General features: G+C 41.4%; 2 protein-coding genes and 1 gene segment (V, D, J or C); all 3 read right to left on the reverse strand.

Annotated features, from left to right (window-relative positions):
- Positions 1-2,519: 2,519 nt before the first annotated feature.
- LOC130390281 (Ig kappa chain V region K29-213-like) lies at positions 2,520-4,299 on the reverse strand. The segment is given in 3 exon segments: positions 2,520-2,646; positions 2,889-3,260; positions 4,248-4,299. Coding segments are annotated over 3 exon segments (531 nt in total).
- Positions 4,300-6,184: 1,885 nt separating this feature from the next.
- LOC130390830 (uncharacterized) lies at positions 6,185-8,656 on the reverse strand. The gene is made up of 6 exons (XM_056600982.1): positions 8,607-8,656; positions 8,067-8,402; positions 7,607-7,978; positions 7,199-7,312; positions 7,025-7,080; positions 6,185-6,554 (listed from the first exon to the last, which is right to left on the reverse strand). Exons 1-6 carry the CDS (start codon positions 8,638-8,640, stop codon positions 6,426-6,428), a joined length of 1,041 nt encoding a protein of 346 aa, XP_056456957.1. The 5' UTR covers positions 8,641-8,656; the 3' UTR covers positions 6,185-6,425.
- Positions 8,657-10,666: 2,010 nt separating this feature from the next.
- On the reverse strand, positions 10,667-12,303 carry LOC130390282 (uncharacterized). Its single transcript, XM_056600143.1, has 4 exons — positions 12,253-12,303; positions 11,710-12,048; positions 11,251-11,628; positions 10,667-10,677 (listed from the first exon to the last, which is right to left on the reverse strand). Exons 1-4 carry the CDS (start codon positions 12,284-12,286, stop codon positions 10,667-10,669), a joined length of 762 nt encoding a protein of 253 aa, XP_056456118.1. The 5' UTR covers positions 12,287-12,303.
- Positions 12,304-15,578: the final 3,275 nt, after the last annotated feature.

A 15,578-nucleotide genomic window follows, 5' to 3' on the forward strand; every position in this document is an offset into this window, starting at 1 on the left:
GTTGGAAACAAAGCTTAAGGGCTCAAGCAGCAGATGAGCTGAGAGGCGAGGGCTGTGGTTGGCCTTGTCTCTGTTTGACACACACCAGCAAAACTCGTGAGCAGATATAGACCAGGCTGCAGGTATCAACAGGATGTGCTGCAGAGGTTCTGCAGAAACCAACAATGAAATGGACGTATATCTCCCATCACTGCCTGAAACTTAACGGGGATATTTGTGTATCTGAACAGAGAATGTTCCCTTGATTATCTTGTAATATTTGTTTTCTTATTTTCAAAAAAGTTCATTATTTCATTACTTTAACAACGGTTACAATCAATGTTTGGTAACATTTCATTCAGAGATTTTAATATGTCTTTCACATGGGATGATATTGGGCTGCAAAGAGCATCAGATGCAACGTTAGTCCCTTACATAGAACCATCCCCAATCATTCATACACAACCACTGTTGTCCTGTTTATTGTTACGTGCAGCGCGTTAACCCTTTGTTCAGTTACGTTATCTTAGCCGTGTTCATTCTACATAGGGTGCCTATTTACCAGCCAATCCTAAGTGTAGCTCTTTGTGATATCATGTAAGTGGGAGTGTCTATTCAGATGTATGACTGCCGGGTGGACACTCCCATTTTGGGATTTGACAAAGGGTTACATTCCTAAATGGCCGTTCAACACGAAACCTTGTGGTAAAATAGGGACTGTTTATGTGCACGGGTGTGCACCAACTCTGAACCTTTTCCTCCTTCGCTCCAACCTTCTTGCTAACATTATTTATATTATCCACAAAGCCCCAGATAAAGACTTAATATCGCTAAGCTTAATAGTGTAGGACATCGTACTGACTAGAGGTGTGTGTGTGTGTGTCTTTGTGTCTTTGAGTACAAGATAAACACAACTGGTATATCTTTGACTTTGACACAATTAATAGGCACGTTCTAGAGTGTCTAGCCACATGATCTGCTGTGGCTGTTAGGTCTGTGGTATTAGCTGCTAACCTTCAATTACCTTGTAAGGAATGCTTACCCTGTGTTAGCTGGGTCAGTACTGTGGTTTAAAAAGCAGAGATGTATTGAACCAGAGGACTCTAAATATGTCTATCCTGTGTTAGCTTTGTCAGTACTGTGGTTTAAAAAGCTGAGATGCATTCAACCAGAGGACTCTAAATGTCTCTCAATATTCCCAGTCAGTTTAAGTGTGTCATCAGCGTCAGAGTCAGAGGGTCCACTCTCATCGTTTATACACACTTCTCAAAGTTCATTAGATTTTGTAAGAATACCTTTTAGGCATCAATATATGTTTAGTGTAAAAAAATAGATGCAGGGCTAAGTACGGCTGCACATCAAGATAGGCTGGACATAAGACAGCATCACAAATGAAGAGCAGCAGTGCGGCAGTAGCTCAGGAGGTAGAGCGGGTTGGCTGGTAACCTGAAGGTTGTTGGTTCGATTCCCGGCTCCTCCTAGCTGAGTGTCAAGGTGTCCTTGAGCAAGGCACCTAACCCTGACTGTTAGCTCACGTCCTGTGAGGACAAAAGGCAGGTGGGAACAGTAACCCTCTCCTCGAAATCTGCTACTGAAGATGAATGAATTTCATCGCTGGATCGACAATTGGGTCCAGCAACTCCCAACGGCTAGCCGTTATAGGAGCATATAACTGTACTGTAATTCAATGTTTATGATCCGAACAAAGCAACATTAATAAACGTTAGAAACAATATACAAATGCTACTGACAATATGCCACTTCTCCATCAATACCACCATTAACAGCTACCTTTAGCCTCTTGAGGTGACACAACCTCCCAGGTTGATGGACTTCACTGGCAGGTTTCTCTCACAGCAGAATACACACTCTCCTTATTCCTTCCACTGTTCATCTTCTGTCCTCTGGTTTTCCTGCCAGAGAACTCCAACGCTGCGTAGTTTAAGGAATCTGTCTCCCCATCCTACAACAGAGAGCTGTATTACTACCAAACATCTGGGAGGATTCACAACTGTAGTAGATACCACATCTTCTGGATTGAAAGTCAAAACTACAATCCAAATGGTGTATTGTAGTGTAATCATACACTGAGGTCTAGAATATGCCAGTGTCGCACAATAACCAAGCACTTGAATGGTTCATTTTAGTAAGTAGCTACAATTTGTGCAGGAAGTTGGTCCGATATTAGGAAAAAGTTACCAACTTTTAAACATCATCAGAATACTTCCTAATCATCTAGATCTTGCACACTGAGCGCTTAAAAGCTGTTTAACGTGTCCTGATATGAGTTTTGTGTTGAATGTGCTGTAGTGTTATTATGCACACAAACCTGTAATGTATGATTAGAATGAGGATTAGAATCACAAGCAGACAGCAAGATGACTGTGACTGCATCAGTTCAGCTGGGAGAACCTATGGCTCTCCAGTGCTCTATTACCTCCCAGAGGACAAACCACAATAACCAGTGCCAAGGGGAACCCAGTGTGTACTGGTTCAGATCTAGATCAGGACCATCTCACCCTGCTGCCATTTACATGAATGGAAACAGGAGTGGTGAATGTCAGAATACTTCTGGACCTCCGTCTGCCTCACAGAGTTGTGTCGACACTCTCCCCAAGAACAAGATGATTATCCGATGCACAAAGATCTCAAGACGATGGTTGGGATCTAGAATCACACAAACAACAATGGGGCATCATGAATCTGTAGAGATCATATTCTTTCTCTAATCTGTGCAAGTACAATCACAGTATTGGATGTGGAAGTCAATATTTCAAATATAATCTCAAATCTCAGTCTCAAATGTGCCCTAAGTATTTCATATATTCAAATGTAATTATCTTTTATGTCTTCTTTCTTCTTAATTAAATTAGCAAATAAACTCGAAGAAATAAATTAAATATATTGACCTGTTATGTCCAGCGTAGTTCCACTTCCAAACACAACTTCCCCGCATGCTGCCAGGGCACAGTAGTAAGTCCCAGCATCTGAGGAGTCTACATTGTTCTTGGGGAGAGTGTAGACACAGCTCTGTGGAGCAGACGGAGGCCCAGAACTATTCTGACATTCACCACTCCTGTTACCATTCATGTAAATGACAGCAGGGTGAGATGGTCCTGATCTGAACCAGTACACACTGGGTTCCCCTTGGCACTGGTTACTGTGGTCCGTCCTCTGGGAGGTAATAGAGCACTGGAGAGCTACAGGGTCTCCCAGCTGAGCTGATGCAGACACAGGCTGTTGGACCACAGTCTGGGAGACAAACCTCTGGTCATTGGGATCTATAAATTAAAATAAAGCAATCATCTAAAGGTTCTTGAATTGCTTCTCATGATATTGAATATGAACAATGCAAAAGCTTGATCTTACCTTTGACAGACAGAAAGGTGACATTATTCCACTTGTCACGTGTGTATATTTGACAGAAATAGTTTGCTTCATCACCTTTAGTTACGTTTTGAATGGTCAGATGAAAGGCACAAACACCTTCTTCTCCCTCTGTCCATGTTAAATTAATGTGGGGCTTCAAGGTCTTTGTTTCAATTATTTTCGAAGCAACCATTTCGGGAAAAAATCCAGGCGATTGCTTGAACCAGTATAAATAACTGCTAAACGTATGTCCACTTTCACAATGAAGGGTTACAGTATCTCCGAGCCCTGCTGATTCCACAAAGACCAAAGTAGGACTCTCATTGGCTTGAATCAACCCTAAAAAAAAATAGAATGAATAAGATCTGTGAATTATTGGTCTCCAACACTACTTTATTTTACGGCTTGAAAGTTTGTTAATACACTGAAAATAAATAGACCTATTCTGTATGCAAGTAATATTATCAGCAAACACCTCTGGCTGAATTTGAGTTGGTTACATAAAATATAAATACATTTAATTTGAGAAGGAATTTACTTACGTGCTGTGCTCAGAATTATCATTGCAAAAAACATTATTACGTTTCGGCGCTGAAGCTGAACTAGCGCTGTTCTCGCTTTAGTGAAAGACTTGGACTCAAAGTACACCATTTACATACCATAGACCAACTGTGATTGGTTGCAACCTAGAGACACTGAATGAAGCAAACCAATGATCCACCTTGTTTTCTGTGGTTGGTGGTTGATGCTGATATTATTGTGGCTGGTGGAAACAACGGTTTGACAGGAAACCCAGAAATAAGCCATCGGTTATCAGAGTGTTGGACTGGGTAAAAGATTATCAACCCCAACAAACCAATGAACTGAGCTCATTGGGGTCCTGATCCTGCCAGGGTAACCTCCAGCCATGGGCCCGGCTCTTATCAGCTCACAGCCAGGTCTCGGGGGCATGCCCGCAGCCTGGGTAAGGTGCCGGCTCCATCCCACCTGACCACTGCTCCTGTGTTCTCCTGTGTTCACACACGGCGCCCCAGATGTCAGAAGGCTTGATGGCCCTCCTGCTCCCCGTTTGCCTCTCCAGCTGTGGTTTGCCCCTCCGGCTAACCGTTTACCCCTCACGCTAATGGTTTGCCCCTCCGGCTAACCGTTTACCGCTCACGCTAATGGTTTGCCCCTCCGGCTAACCGTTTACCCCTCACGCTAATGGTTTGCCCCACTAGTTTGGCACCTTCATGACTTTGACATGTCCTTCTACACTTGAACTTTGGGGGAAGGAAATATTTTGTTCACAGTAATCCCTTGTCAGGTAGTTGTTCAATTATTTGTGCTTATTTGCTGCAATACCAGTTGTGAACTTTTTGCTATGTTGGCCACTTGAGGATTATTTTTTTTATAGGAAATAAAGATGCTGTGTGTTCTAGCCCAAATTAATATTGAGTGTCCTCGTCCAGTTTAGATCCGACTGACAACTTTTAGGGTCACTTCCTTTCTTGCTATTTCTTTTACCACTGGGTTGGAAACAAATCTTAAGAGCTCAAGCAGCAGATGAGCTGAGAGGCGAGGGCTGTGGTTGGCCTTGTCTCTGTTTGACACACGCCAGCAAAACTCGTGAGCAGATATAGACCAGGCTGCAGGTATCAACAGGATGTGCTGCAGAGGTTCTGCAGAAACCAACAATGAAATGGACGTATATCTCCCATCACTGCCTGAAACTTAACGGGGATATTTGTGTATCTGAACAGAGAATGTTCCCTTGATTATCTTGTAATATCTGTTTTCTTATTTTCAAAAAAGTTAATTATTTCATTACTTTAACAATGGTTACAATCAATGGTTGGTTACATTTCATTTAATCTGTCTTTCACATGAGATGATATTGGGCTGCAAAGAGCATCAGATGCAACGTTAGTCCCTTACAGAGACCCATCCCCTATCATTCATACACAACCACTGTTGTCCTGTTTATTGTTACGTGCAGCGCATTAACCCTTTGTTCAGTCACGTTATCTTAGCCGTGTTCATTCTACATAGGGTGCCTATTTACCAGCCAATCCTAAGTGTAGCTCTTTGTGACATCATGTAAGTGGGAGTGTCTATTCAGATGTTTGACAGGCGGGTGGACACTCCTACTTTGTGATCTCACAAAGGGATACATTCCTAAATGCCGTTCAACACGAAACCTTGTGGTAAAATAGGGACCCTTTATGTTCACGGATGTGCACCAACTCTGAACCTTTTCCTCCTTCGCTCCTCCCTACCTTCTTGCTGTCATTATTTATATTAGCCACAAAGCCACAAATAAAGACTTAATATCGCTAAGCTCAATAGTGTAGGACATCGTACTGACTAGAGGTGTGTGTGTGTGTGTGTGTGTGTGTGTGTGTGTGTGTGTGTGTGTGTGTGTGTGTGTGTGTGTGTGTGTGTGTGTGTGTGTGTGTGTGTGTGTGTGTGTGTGTGTGTGTGTCTTTGTGTCTTTGTGTCTTTGAGTCTTTGAGTACAAGATAAACACAACTGGTATAACTGACTTTGACACAATTTAAAGGCGCGGCCTAGAGTGTCTAGCCACATGATCTGCTGTGACTGTTAGGTCTGTGGTATTAGCTGCTAACCTTCAATTACCTTGTAAGGAATGCTTATCCTGTGTTAGCTGGGTCAGTAGCGTACTGTGGTTTCAAAAGCAGAGATTTATTGAACCAGAGGACTCTAAATGTCTCTCAATATGTCCCGATCAGTTTAACTGCGTAATCAGAGTCAGAGGGTCCACTCTCATCGTTTTTAAACACTTCTCAAAGTTCATTAAATGTTTTATTTTGTAAGAATAGTTTTTAGGCATCAATATATGTTTATTGTAAAAAAAGAAGCAGGGCTAAGTACGGCTGCACATCAAGATAGGCTGGACCAAAGACAGCATCACAAATGATGAGCAATTCAATGTCAATGATCCAAACAAAGCAACATTAATAAACATTAGAAACAATATACAAATGCTTCTGACAATATGCAGTTTCTCCATAAATTCCACCATTATCACCTCCTTTAGCCTCACGAGGTGACAGAAACTCCCAGGTTGATGGACTTCAGTGGCAGGTTTCCCTCACAGCAGAATACAGACTCTCCTGATTCCTTTCAGTGTTCTTCTTACGTCCTCTGGTTTTCCTGCCAGAGAACTCCAACGCTGCGTAGTTTAAGGAATCTGTCTCCCCATCCTACAACAGAGAGCTGTATTACTACCAAACATCTTGGAGGATTCACAGATGTAGTAGATACCACAACATCTGGATTGAAAGTCAAAACTACAATTCAAACGGTGTATCGTAGTGTAATCATAAACTGAGATCTAGAATATGCTGGTGTCTCACAATAACCAAACACTCGAATTGTTCATTTTACCAAGTAGCTACAATTGAGCAGGAATTTGGTCCGATATTGGAAAAAAGTTTTTTAAACATCATCACAATACTTTTTTGTAAATCCTCATTTTAACCGTTCCGTTAAGGATACAAATTGACATGTGTGACTCAGTTTTTAAATACATTTTTTAATTATGTATTTTTCCATTAAATAACCTAACAACAATACTGCTCGATAATGATTGCTAGAAAAATCGAAAAATCTTGTAAACGAAGCGTGGTAAGTCAATGTCTACCAATGCAAAACCGATTTTAAACAGATTTACCTGTTGTTCCTGATTCCCTGAGTCATGTGGAACTTGGTTGGAAGCACTCAGTGTTCCTGAGAATAAGGACATAAGAATACACATTTTCTGAATTCAATATAAAGATACATACAACTTTATATGTCTGTAAAAACACAATATCTCACTGAATAAATTCTGGAGAATGTACTGTACCTTTGCGATGATCACAAACATACTTTGTGTTTCTCGTTAGAAACAGGATTATAATCACAGCCAGACAGCAAGCCAACAGTATTCCAAGCACCATGGTAACATGCCAGTTGGTTTCTAGAATCAGATAATCAACATTTGGTCATCAGAAATTCTTATGTCACTTCTTTTCCTGGCAATTTCCCCTAGAATGGGCCTCTTTAATCATAAGATGTATTGCCATAAAGATAACCATATAGAGGTCTTGTAAATCTATATCTAATTAGATTTTCAATTATTGTTGAACTTTCTGAATTTTTCTATTTTTTTGTTCTGCTGATAACAATTCTGAAATGATGGTTGCGAAAAATGATGTCAGAGATTTGTCCATTCCCTCATTCACTCAATCTAAATAAACACCAATATATTCACGTGTTATGTCCAGCTTAGTTCCATTTCCAAACACAACTTCCCCGCATGCTGCCAGGGCACAGTAGTAAGTCCCAGCATCAGAGGATACTGCATTGTTCTTGGGGAGAGTGTAGACACAGCTCTGTGGAGCAGACGGAGGCCCAGAACTATTCTGACATTCACCCCTCCTGTTTCCATTCATGTAAATGGCAGCAGGGTGAGATGGTCCTGATCTGAACCAGTACACACTGGGTTCCCCTTGGCACTGGTTTCTGCGGTTTGTCCTCTGGGAGGTAATAGAGCACTGGAGAGCCACAGGGTCTCCCAGCTGAACTGATGCCGTCACAGGCTGTTGGACCACAGTCTGGGAGACAAACCTCTGGTCATTGGGATCTATAAATCAAAATACAGCTATCATCTAAAGGTTCTTGAAATGCTTCTCATGATATTGAATCTGAACAATGAAAAACATGGATCTTACCTTTGACAGACAGAAATGTGAAATTTTTCCACTTGTCACGTGAGTACGATTGACAGAAATAGTTTGCTTCATCACCTTTAGTTACGTTTTGAATTATCAGATGAAAGACACAAACAACTTCCCCCTCTGTCAATGTTAAACTAATCTGGGGCTTCAAGGTTATTGATTCAAACAATTTTGAAGCGACCATTTCGGGAAGACATCCAGGAGATTGCTTGTACCAGTATAAATAATTACTATCCGTGTCTTCACATTCACAGTGAAGGGTTACAGTATCTCCAAGTCCTGCTGATTCCACAAAGAACGAAGGAGGACTCTCTTTGGCCTGAATCAACCCTGAATAAAATAAAACGAATAAGATCAATGAATTTTTGGTCTCGAACATTCATACTTTAATTTGAGGCTTGAAAGTTTGTGATAACACTGATAAAGAAATATACCTATTCTGCAATCCAAGTCATATTGTAACCAAACACCTCTTGCTGATTTAAAGGAGTTATATAATTGAAAGAAATGGAATAAGAGAAGGTATTTACTTACTTGCTGTACTCAGGATTATCATTGCAAAATACATTGCCACGTTTTGGCGCTGAAGCTGAACTAGCGCTGTTCTCGCTCTAATGAAAGACTTGGACTTAAAAGACACCATTTACATACCGTAGACCAGCTGTGATTGGCTGCAACATAGAGACACTGAATGAAACAAGCCAATGATCCACCTTGTTTTCTGTGGGTTGCAGTTTATGCTGATATTATTGTGGCTGATGGAAACAACGGTTTGACAGGAAACCCAGAAATAAGCCATCGGTTATCAGAGTGTTTGACTGGGTAAAAGATGATCAACCCCAACAAACCAATGAACTGAGCTCATTGGGTCCTGACCCGCCTGCTCCATCCCACCTGACCACTGCTCCTGTGTTCACACACGGCGCCCTGGATGTCAGAAGGCTTGCCCCTCCTGTTCACCATTCGCCTCTCCAGCTGTGGTTTGCCCCTCCGGCTAACCGTTTACCCCTAACGCTAACGGTTTGCCCCACTAGCTGGGCTCCTTCATGACTTTGACATGTCCTTCCACACTTGAACTTCGGGGGACGGAGTGGGGTGGGAAGGAATCATTTTGTTCACAGTAATCCCCTGTCAGGAAGTCGTTCTATTATTTGTGTTAATTTACTGCAATACCAGTTGTGACATTTTTGATATGTTGATCACTTAAGGATTAACGTGTTATAGGAAATAAAGATGCTGTGCTTTCAAGCTCAAATTAAAATTGAGTGCCCTCATCCTGTTTAGATACGACAACTACTTTAAGGGTCACTTCCTTTCTTGCTATTTATTTTAAGGGCTCAAGCAGCAGATGAGCTGAGCGGAGAGGGCTGTGGCTGGCTCTTGTTTGACACACACCACCAAAACGAGCGAGCATATATAGACCTGGCTGCAGGTATCAACAGGATGTGCTGCACAGGTTCTGCAGAAACCAATAATGAAATGGACACACATTTCCCATCAATGACTGATCCTAAACGGCGTTATTTGTGCATGTGAACAGAGAATGTCCACTTGATTCACCTGTTATATTCTTATAATTGTTTTTTAAAAAAGTAATGCTAATTAATTCAGTACTTTAACAATTTGTACAACTTATTACAATGGTTGATTCAATTTAATTCAGAGATTTAAAGTTTCTTTCATATGGGATCACATCAGATGCAACATCAGTCCATTACAGAGACCCATCACCAGTGTCGTTGGGTCAATAGAGGGCGCTAGGGTGCCGCCCCTCCGTGAAATATTCACTTGAATATATCTGCCAACTATTAAACAACTTTTATCAGTACGAAATAAATCAACAAAAATACCTAACGTTTACCGTTTAATTGTGTGAGACACTTGTCACTGCCAGCAGCCATTCAAATGCGTTTGAACGTCAATGATTTGGGCTAGGCTAGTTATTGGTCGCTAACTTTTTACTGTCTATCAAGCAGAGACAGCTTTTCTATATCTTTGACTTCATGAAAAGGTGCAGCCGATATGGTGTCTAACCACATGATCTACTGCTGTGACCTTGTTTTTTTAAATTGATTGTTTAAAGCGTATTTGATCACTGACCTTGTGTGTCATTGTGTCAGTGTGTTCATTCTCATCGTTTTCAAGCACTTCTTAAGGTATCTTTATTTTTTTATTGTGTAAGAATACATTTTAGGCATTGATATAGGTTTATTGTAAAAAATGATATGCAGGGCTAAGTACGGCTGAACATAAAGATAGGCTGTGCGAAAGACGGCATCACCAATGATGAGCCATTCAATGTTAATGATCCAAACAAAGCACATTAGTAAACATAAGAAACAATATACAAATGCTCCTCACAATATACAAGTCCTTAACAATACCAGCATTTCACCCCCTTTAGCCTCATGAGGTGAGACAAACTCCCAGGTTGATGGACTTCTCTGGCACGTTTCTCTCACAGCAGAATACACACTCTCCTGTTGTCCTTCCACTGTTCTTCTTCCCTCCGTTGGTTTGTCTTTAACTGAACTCCAATGCAGCGTAGTTCAAACTATCGGTTTTCCTGTCCTACAACAGAGAACTGTTCATCACTACCAAACATCTGAGAGAATTCACAGTTTACACCACATGATATGTTTTAATGGTCATCTAACAACCATTTATGCTTGTAAAATTTATTACAAAGTTGATATTTGTTTCAAAAAGAATAAACATCTCTAGTCCTACTACAACTATTTAAAATTAAATAATACAATTTAGAATGCACTGCCAATCAATGTAGGAGATCTATCACACTGAGCGCTTAAAAGCTGTTTAACGTGTCCTGATATGAGTTCTTGTGTTGAATGCGCTGTAGCGTTATTATGCTCACAAACCTGTAATGTATGATTAAAATGAGGATAACATTCACAAGCAGACAGCAAGATGACATTATCCGATACACAAAGATCTCAAGATGATGGTTAGGATCTAGAATCAGACAAACAACAATGGGGCATCATCAATCTGTAGAGATCATATTCTTTCTCTAATCTGTGCAAGTACAATCACAGTATTGGATGTCTCAAATGTGCCCTAAGTATTTCATATATTCAAATGTAATTATCTTTTATGTCTTCTTTCTTCTTAATTAAATTAGCAAATAAACTCGAAGAAATAAATTAAATATATTGACCTGTTATGTCCAGCGTAGTTCCACTTCCAAACACAACTGCCCCACATGCTGCCAGGGCACAGTAGTAGGTCCCAGCATCAGAGGAGTCTACATTGTTCTTGGGGAGAGTGTAGACACAGCTCTGTGGAGCAGACGGAGGTCCAGAACTATTCAGACATTCACCAGTCCTGTTTCCATTCATGTAAATGGCAGCAGGGTGAGATGGTCCTGATATAGATCTGAACCAGTACACACTGGGTTCCCCTTGGCACTGGTTACTGGGGTCCGTCCTCTGGGAGGTAATAGAGCACTGGAGAGCCACAGGTTCTCCCAGCTGAACTGATGCCGTCACAGGCTGTTGGACCACAGTCTGGGAGACAAACCTGTGGTCATGGGGATCTATAAATTAAAATACAGCAAGAGGTTCTTGAAATGCTTCTGATGATATTGAATATGAACAATGAAAAAGATGGATCTTACCTTTGACAGACAGAAAGGTGAAATTATTCCACTTGTCACGTGAGTACGATTGACAGAAATAGTTTGCTTCATCACCTTTAGTTACGTTTTGAATGGTCAGATGAAAGACACAAACACCATCTTCTCCCTCTGTCAACGTTAAGTTACTGTGGGGCTTCAAGGTTATTGATTCATACAATTTCGAAGCTACCATTTCGGGAAAACATCCAGGAGATTGCTTATACCAGTATAAAGTACTGCAAACCTCATTTTCTGATTCACAATGAAGGGTTACAGTATCTCCAAGTCCTGCTGATACCACAAAGACCAAAGGAGGACTCTCTTTGGCCTGAATCAACCCTAAATAAAAAAGAACTAATACGATTAATGACTTGTTGGTCTCGATCATTCATACTTTATTTTGAGGCTTGAAAGTTTGTGATAACACTGATAAAGAAATATACCTATTCTGCAATGCAAGTCATATTATAACCAAACACCTCTTGCTGATATAAATTAGTTATAAAACTGAAAGAAATGGAATTAGAGAAGGTATTTACTTACTTGCTGTACTCAGTATTATCATTGCAAAATACATTGTCACGTTTTGGCGCTGAAGCTGAACTAGCGCTGTTCTCGCTCTAATGAAAGACTTGGACTTAAAAGACACCATTTACATACCATAGACCAGCTGTGATTGGCTGCAACTTAGAGACACTGAATGAAGCAAGCCAATGATCCTCCTAGTTTTCTGTGGGTTGCAGTTGATGCTGATATTATTGTGGCTGGTGGAAACAACGGTTTGACAGGAAACCCAGAAATAAGCCATCGGTTATCAGAGTGTTGGACTGGGTTAAAGATTATCAACCCCAACAAACCAATGAACTGAGCTCATTGGGGTCCTGATCCTGCCAGGGTAACCTCCAGCCATGGGCCCGGCTCCTATCAGCTCACAGCCAGGTCTCGGGGGCATGCCCGCAGCCTGGGTAAGGTGCCTGCTCCATCCCACCTGACCACTGCTCCTGTGTTCACACACGGCGCCCCAGATGTCAGAAGGCTTGATGGCCCTCCTGTTCACCGTTTGCCTCTCCAGCTGTGGTTTGCCCCTCTGGCTAACCGTTTACCCCTCACGCTAATGGTTTGCCCCTTCGGCTAACCGTTTACCCCTCACGCTAATGGTTTGCCCCACTAGTTTGGTTCCTTCATGACTTTGACATGTCCTTCCACATTTGAACTTCGGGGGAAGGAAATATTTTGTTCACAGTAATCCCTTCTCAGGAAGTCGTTCTTATTATTTGTGATGTGACCTTTTTGATATGTTGGCCATTTAAGGATTAACATGTTAGAGGAAATAAAGACGGCGTGTGTTCAAGCCCAAATTAATATTGCGTGTCCTCGTCCAGTTTAGATAAGACAACAACTTTTAGGGTCACTCCCTTTCTTGCTATTTCTTTTACCACTGGGTTGGAAACAAAGCTTAAGGACTCAAGCAGCAGAGGAGCTGAGAGGCGAGGGCTGTGGTTGGCCTTGTCTCTGTTTGACACACGCCACCAAAACGCGTGAGCATTTATGAACCTGGCTGCAGGTATCAACAGGATGTGCTGCAGCGGTTTGGCAGAAACCAACAATGAAATGGACACACATTTCCCATCACTGACTGAACCTGAACGGCGATATTTGTGTATGTGAACAGAGAAAGTAACAGAGAAAGTAATATTATTTTAATTTTCTTCAAAAGAGAGCAGTTTATTAATGATGGACTTCTCTGGCAGGTTTCTCTCACAGCAGAATACACACTCTCCTCAGTCCTTTCACTGTTCTTCTTCCCTCCGTTGGTTTTTCTGCCATTGAACTCCAACGCTGCATAGTTCAAACTATCTGTTTTCTTGTCCTACAACAGAGAACTGTGTATCACTACCAAACATCTGAGAGGATTCACAGTTGACACCAAATGATATGTTTTAATAGTCATCGAACAACCATTAATGCTTATGTAAATAGTTACAATTTGGTTACAAATGTATAAATATCTCTAGGCCTACTATAACTATTAAAATGAAATTAAAATGAAATATGGGAGATCTTGCACACTGAAACTTCTCCATCAAAGCGCTGGAGAGGCTCTTAAACCTGTCCTGATATGAGTTCTTGTGTCGAATGTGCTGTGGTGTTATTATGCTCACAAACCTGCAATGTATGATAAGAATGAGGATTAGAATCACAAGCAGACAGCAAGCCAACATTATCTGATGCACCAAGATCACAAGATGACAGTTGGGCTCTAGAATAGACAATCAAAAATGGGGCATCATGAGTCTGTAGAGATCATATTCTTTGGGGCCTATCTTGCATCCGGCGCAATTGACTTAATCAGTGGCGCATGTGTTGTTGCTAGTTTGCAACTGGCGCAGGGCGTTCTTTTCCCTCCTGCTCCACGCGTCGGTAAATTAGGGAATGATCTTGCGCCCCAAGGGGCGGCTCTGCGAAAGGAGGATGCGTGTTCTGGCGCAAACGTTCCCTGGTGCTATTTTGACGTTTCAGAAACCACTTGCATCACAAACCAGGAAATACCTGGTCTAAAGTCAGTGGCGCGTTGTTCAGATGCTATTTTAAGGGCGCATGCATAATGTTGTCTGTGCACCTCGCGCATACACTTTGCTTCTCTCATCTATCTAGCCAAACATTCTTGGGAAATTATTTGGGAAAGAACAGCTCATACAGCGGCATGTAACTTTTAGGATTGATGAGTATTTGATCATGAGAAAACATTGTTTTACCGCGAGTGAGTGTTAAAAAGAATGAATGAATGCGGGTGCGCGTGTGTGCGTCCATCTGTTTAAACACACGCAAACTAAACACGTAACGCATAATACAGTCCACGGCAATGGATATTAACGGGGGGGCACGTGCATATTAGGAACACAAGTCGATAACGATAATGCATAAAATACTGATGATAAACATTGTTTATAATGTATTGCGTGTATCATTAAACAGAACCACATTAAATAGGACTCAGTATTCGAAGTTGTGGAAGAAAACCTTATTCCATCTGTGAATAAGGCCATATTATTTGGCCATAAACTAAGCCATTAGAAGTTTGAAATTCATGTGCAACTGTCTCATCGGAGACTGCAGACGCGCTGTCAAAATATCAACTCGTCAGATTCAAATGAAGTCATGGCTCTTAAAGGGGATGAGAGCTGGCACTCTCATTGGTTTATTGCACGTTACGCCCAAACCACACCTACGGGTAATTAGGCTACTTCAGACCAACCCTTTTTAGATATGCGCCGGGCGCAAGAGTCATTTTTCGTGCCGGTAAACTAGCGACATCGCCGTAGAACCGCCCACAAAGCTACTTGCGCTTGGCGCTTCTCACTTGCGTGTCAGACCGTTAAAATAGGGCCCTTATGGTGTCCCATGGGGAGTACCACTCCTAACACATCCGTTGCATAAATTATTTGCTGTACAAGGGCAGACCCGTGGGATGGCTTCTAAAGTTTATAATTGTATCTCTAATCCTCATATCTCTTTAGCAGTGGAAAGTGATTGAAGTAGAGATATTTTCTGTGCAGATGAGGGAGAGATTTGCTGGGACACAGTATGGGAAAATCTACAGGATAACTCCAAAAACCCTAATCACCAATTAATACATTTTAGATTTATACGTAGGATGTTTTTGACTCCAAGAAAAAGTCATGCTATGAAAATCTTCCCAAATATAGTCTTTGTAAAACCTGCTTAGCTAATCTTATTGCCGTCTCCTCCTTTTATGTTTTTTCAAGATCAGCTTTAAGAAGAGCAAGAAAATGTGCACGTGTGTGTGTATTTGTGTGTGTGTGTGCATATGTTTGTATACATGTGTATGCGTGTGTGTGTGTGTTTAT

This window comes from Gadus chalcogrammus, chromosome 10 (genome assembly GCF_026213295.1).
Source record: "Gadus chalcogrammus isolate NIFS_2021 chromosome 10, NIFS_Gcha_1.0, whole genome shotgun sequence".
Lineage (NCBI taxonomy): Eukaryota > Metazoa > Chordata > Actinopteri > Gadiformes > Gadidae > Gadus > Gadus chalcogrammus.

Bases quoted from the DNA above. Each gene is read 5' to 3' on its own strand.
- LOC130390830 (XM_056600982.1), bottom strand. From the start codon at position 8,640: ATGTATTTTGCAATGATAATCCTGAGTACAGCAA. The intron at 8,403-8,606 runs GTAAGTAAATAC...TATTTTATTCAG, and splicing joins GATAATCCTGAGTACAGCAA to GGTTGATTCAGGCCAAAGAG. The intron at 6,555-7,024 runs GTAAATCTGTTT...TCTCTGTTGTAG, and splicing joins CAGGGAATCAGGAACAACAG to GATGGGGAGACAGATTCCTT.
- LOC130390282 (XM_056600143.1), bottom strand. From the start codon at position 12,286: ATGTATTTTGCAATGATAATACTGAGTACAGCAA. The intron at 12,049-12,252 runs GTAAGTAAATAC...TTTTTTATTTAG, and splicing joins GATAATACTGAGTACAGCAA to GGTTGATTCAGGCCAAAGAG. The intron at 11,629-11,709 runs GTAAGATCCATC...TTTAATTTATAG, and splicing joins CACCTTTCTGTCTGTCAAAG to ATCCCCATGACCACAGGTTT.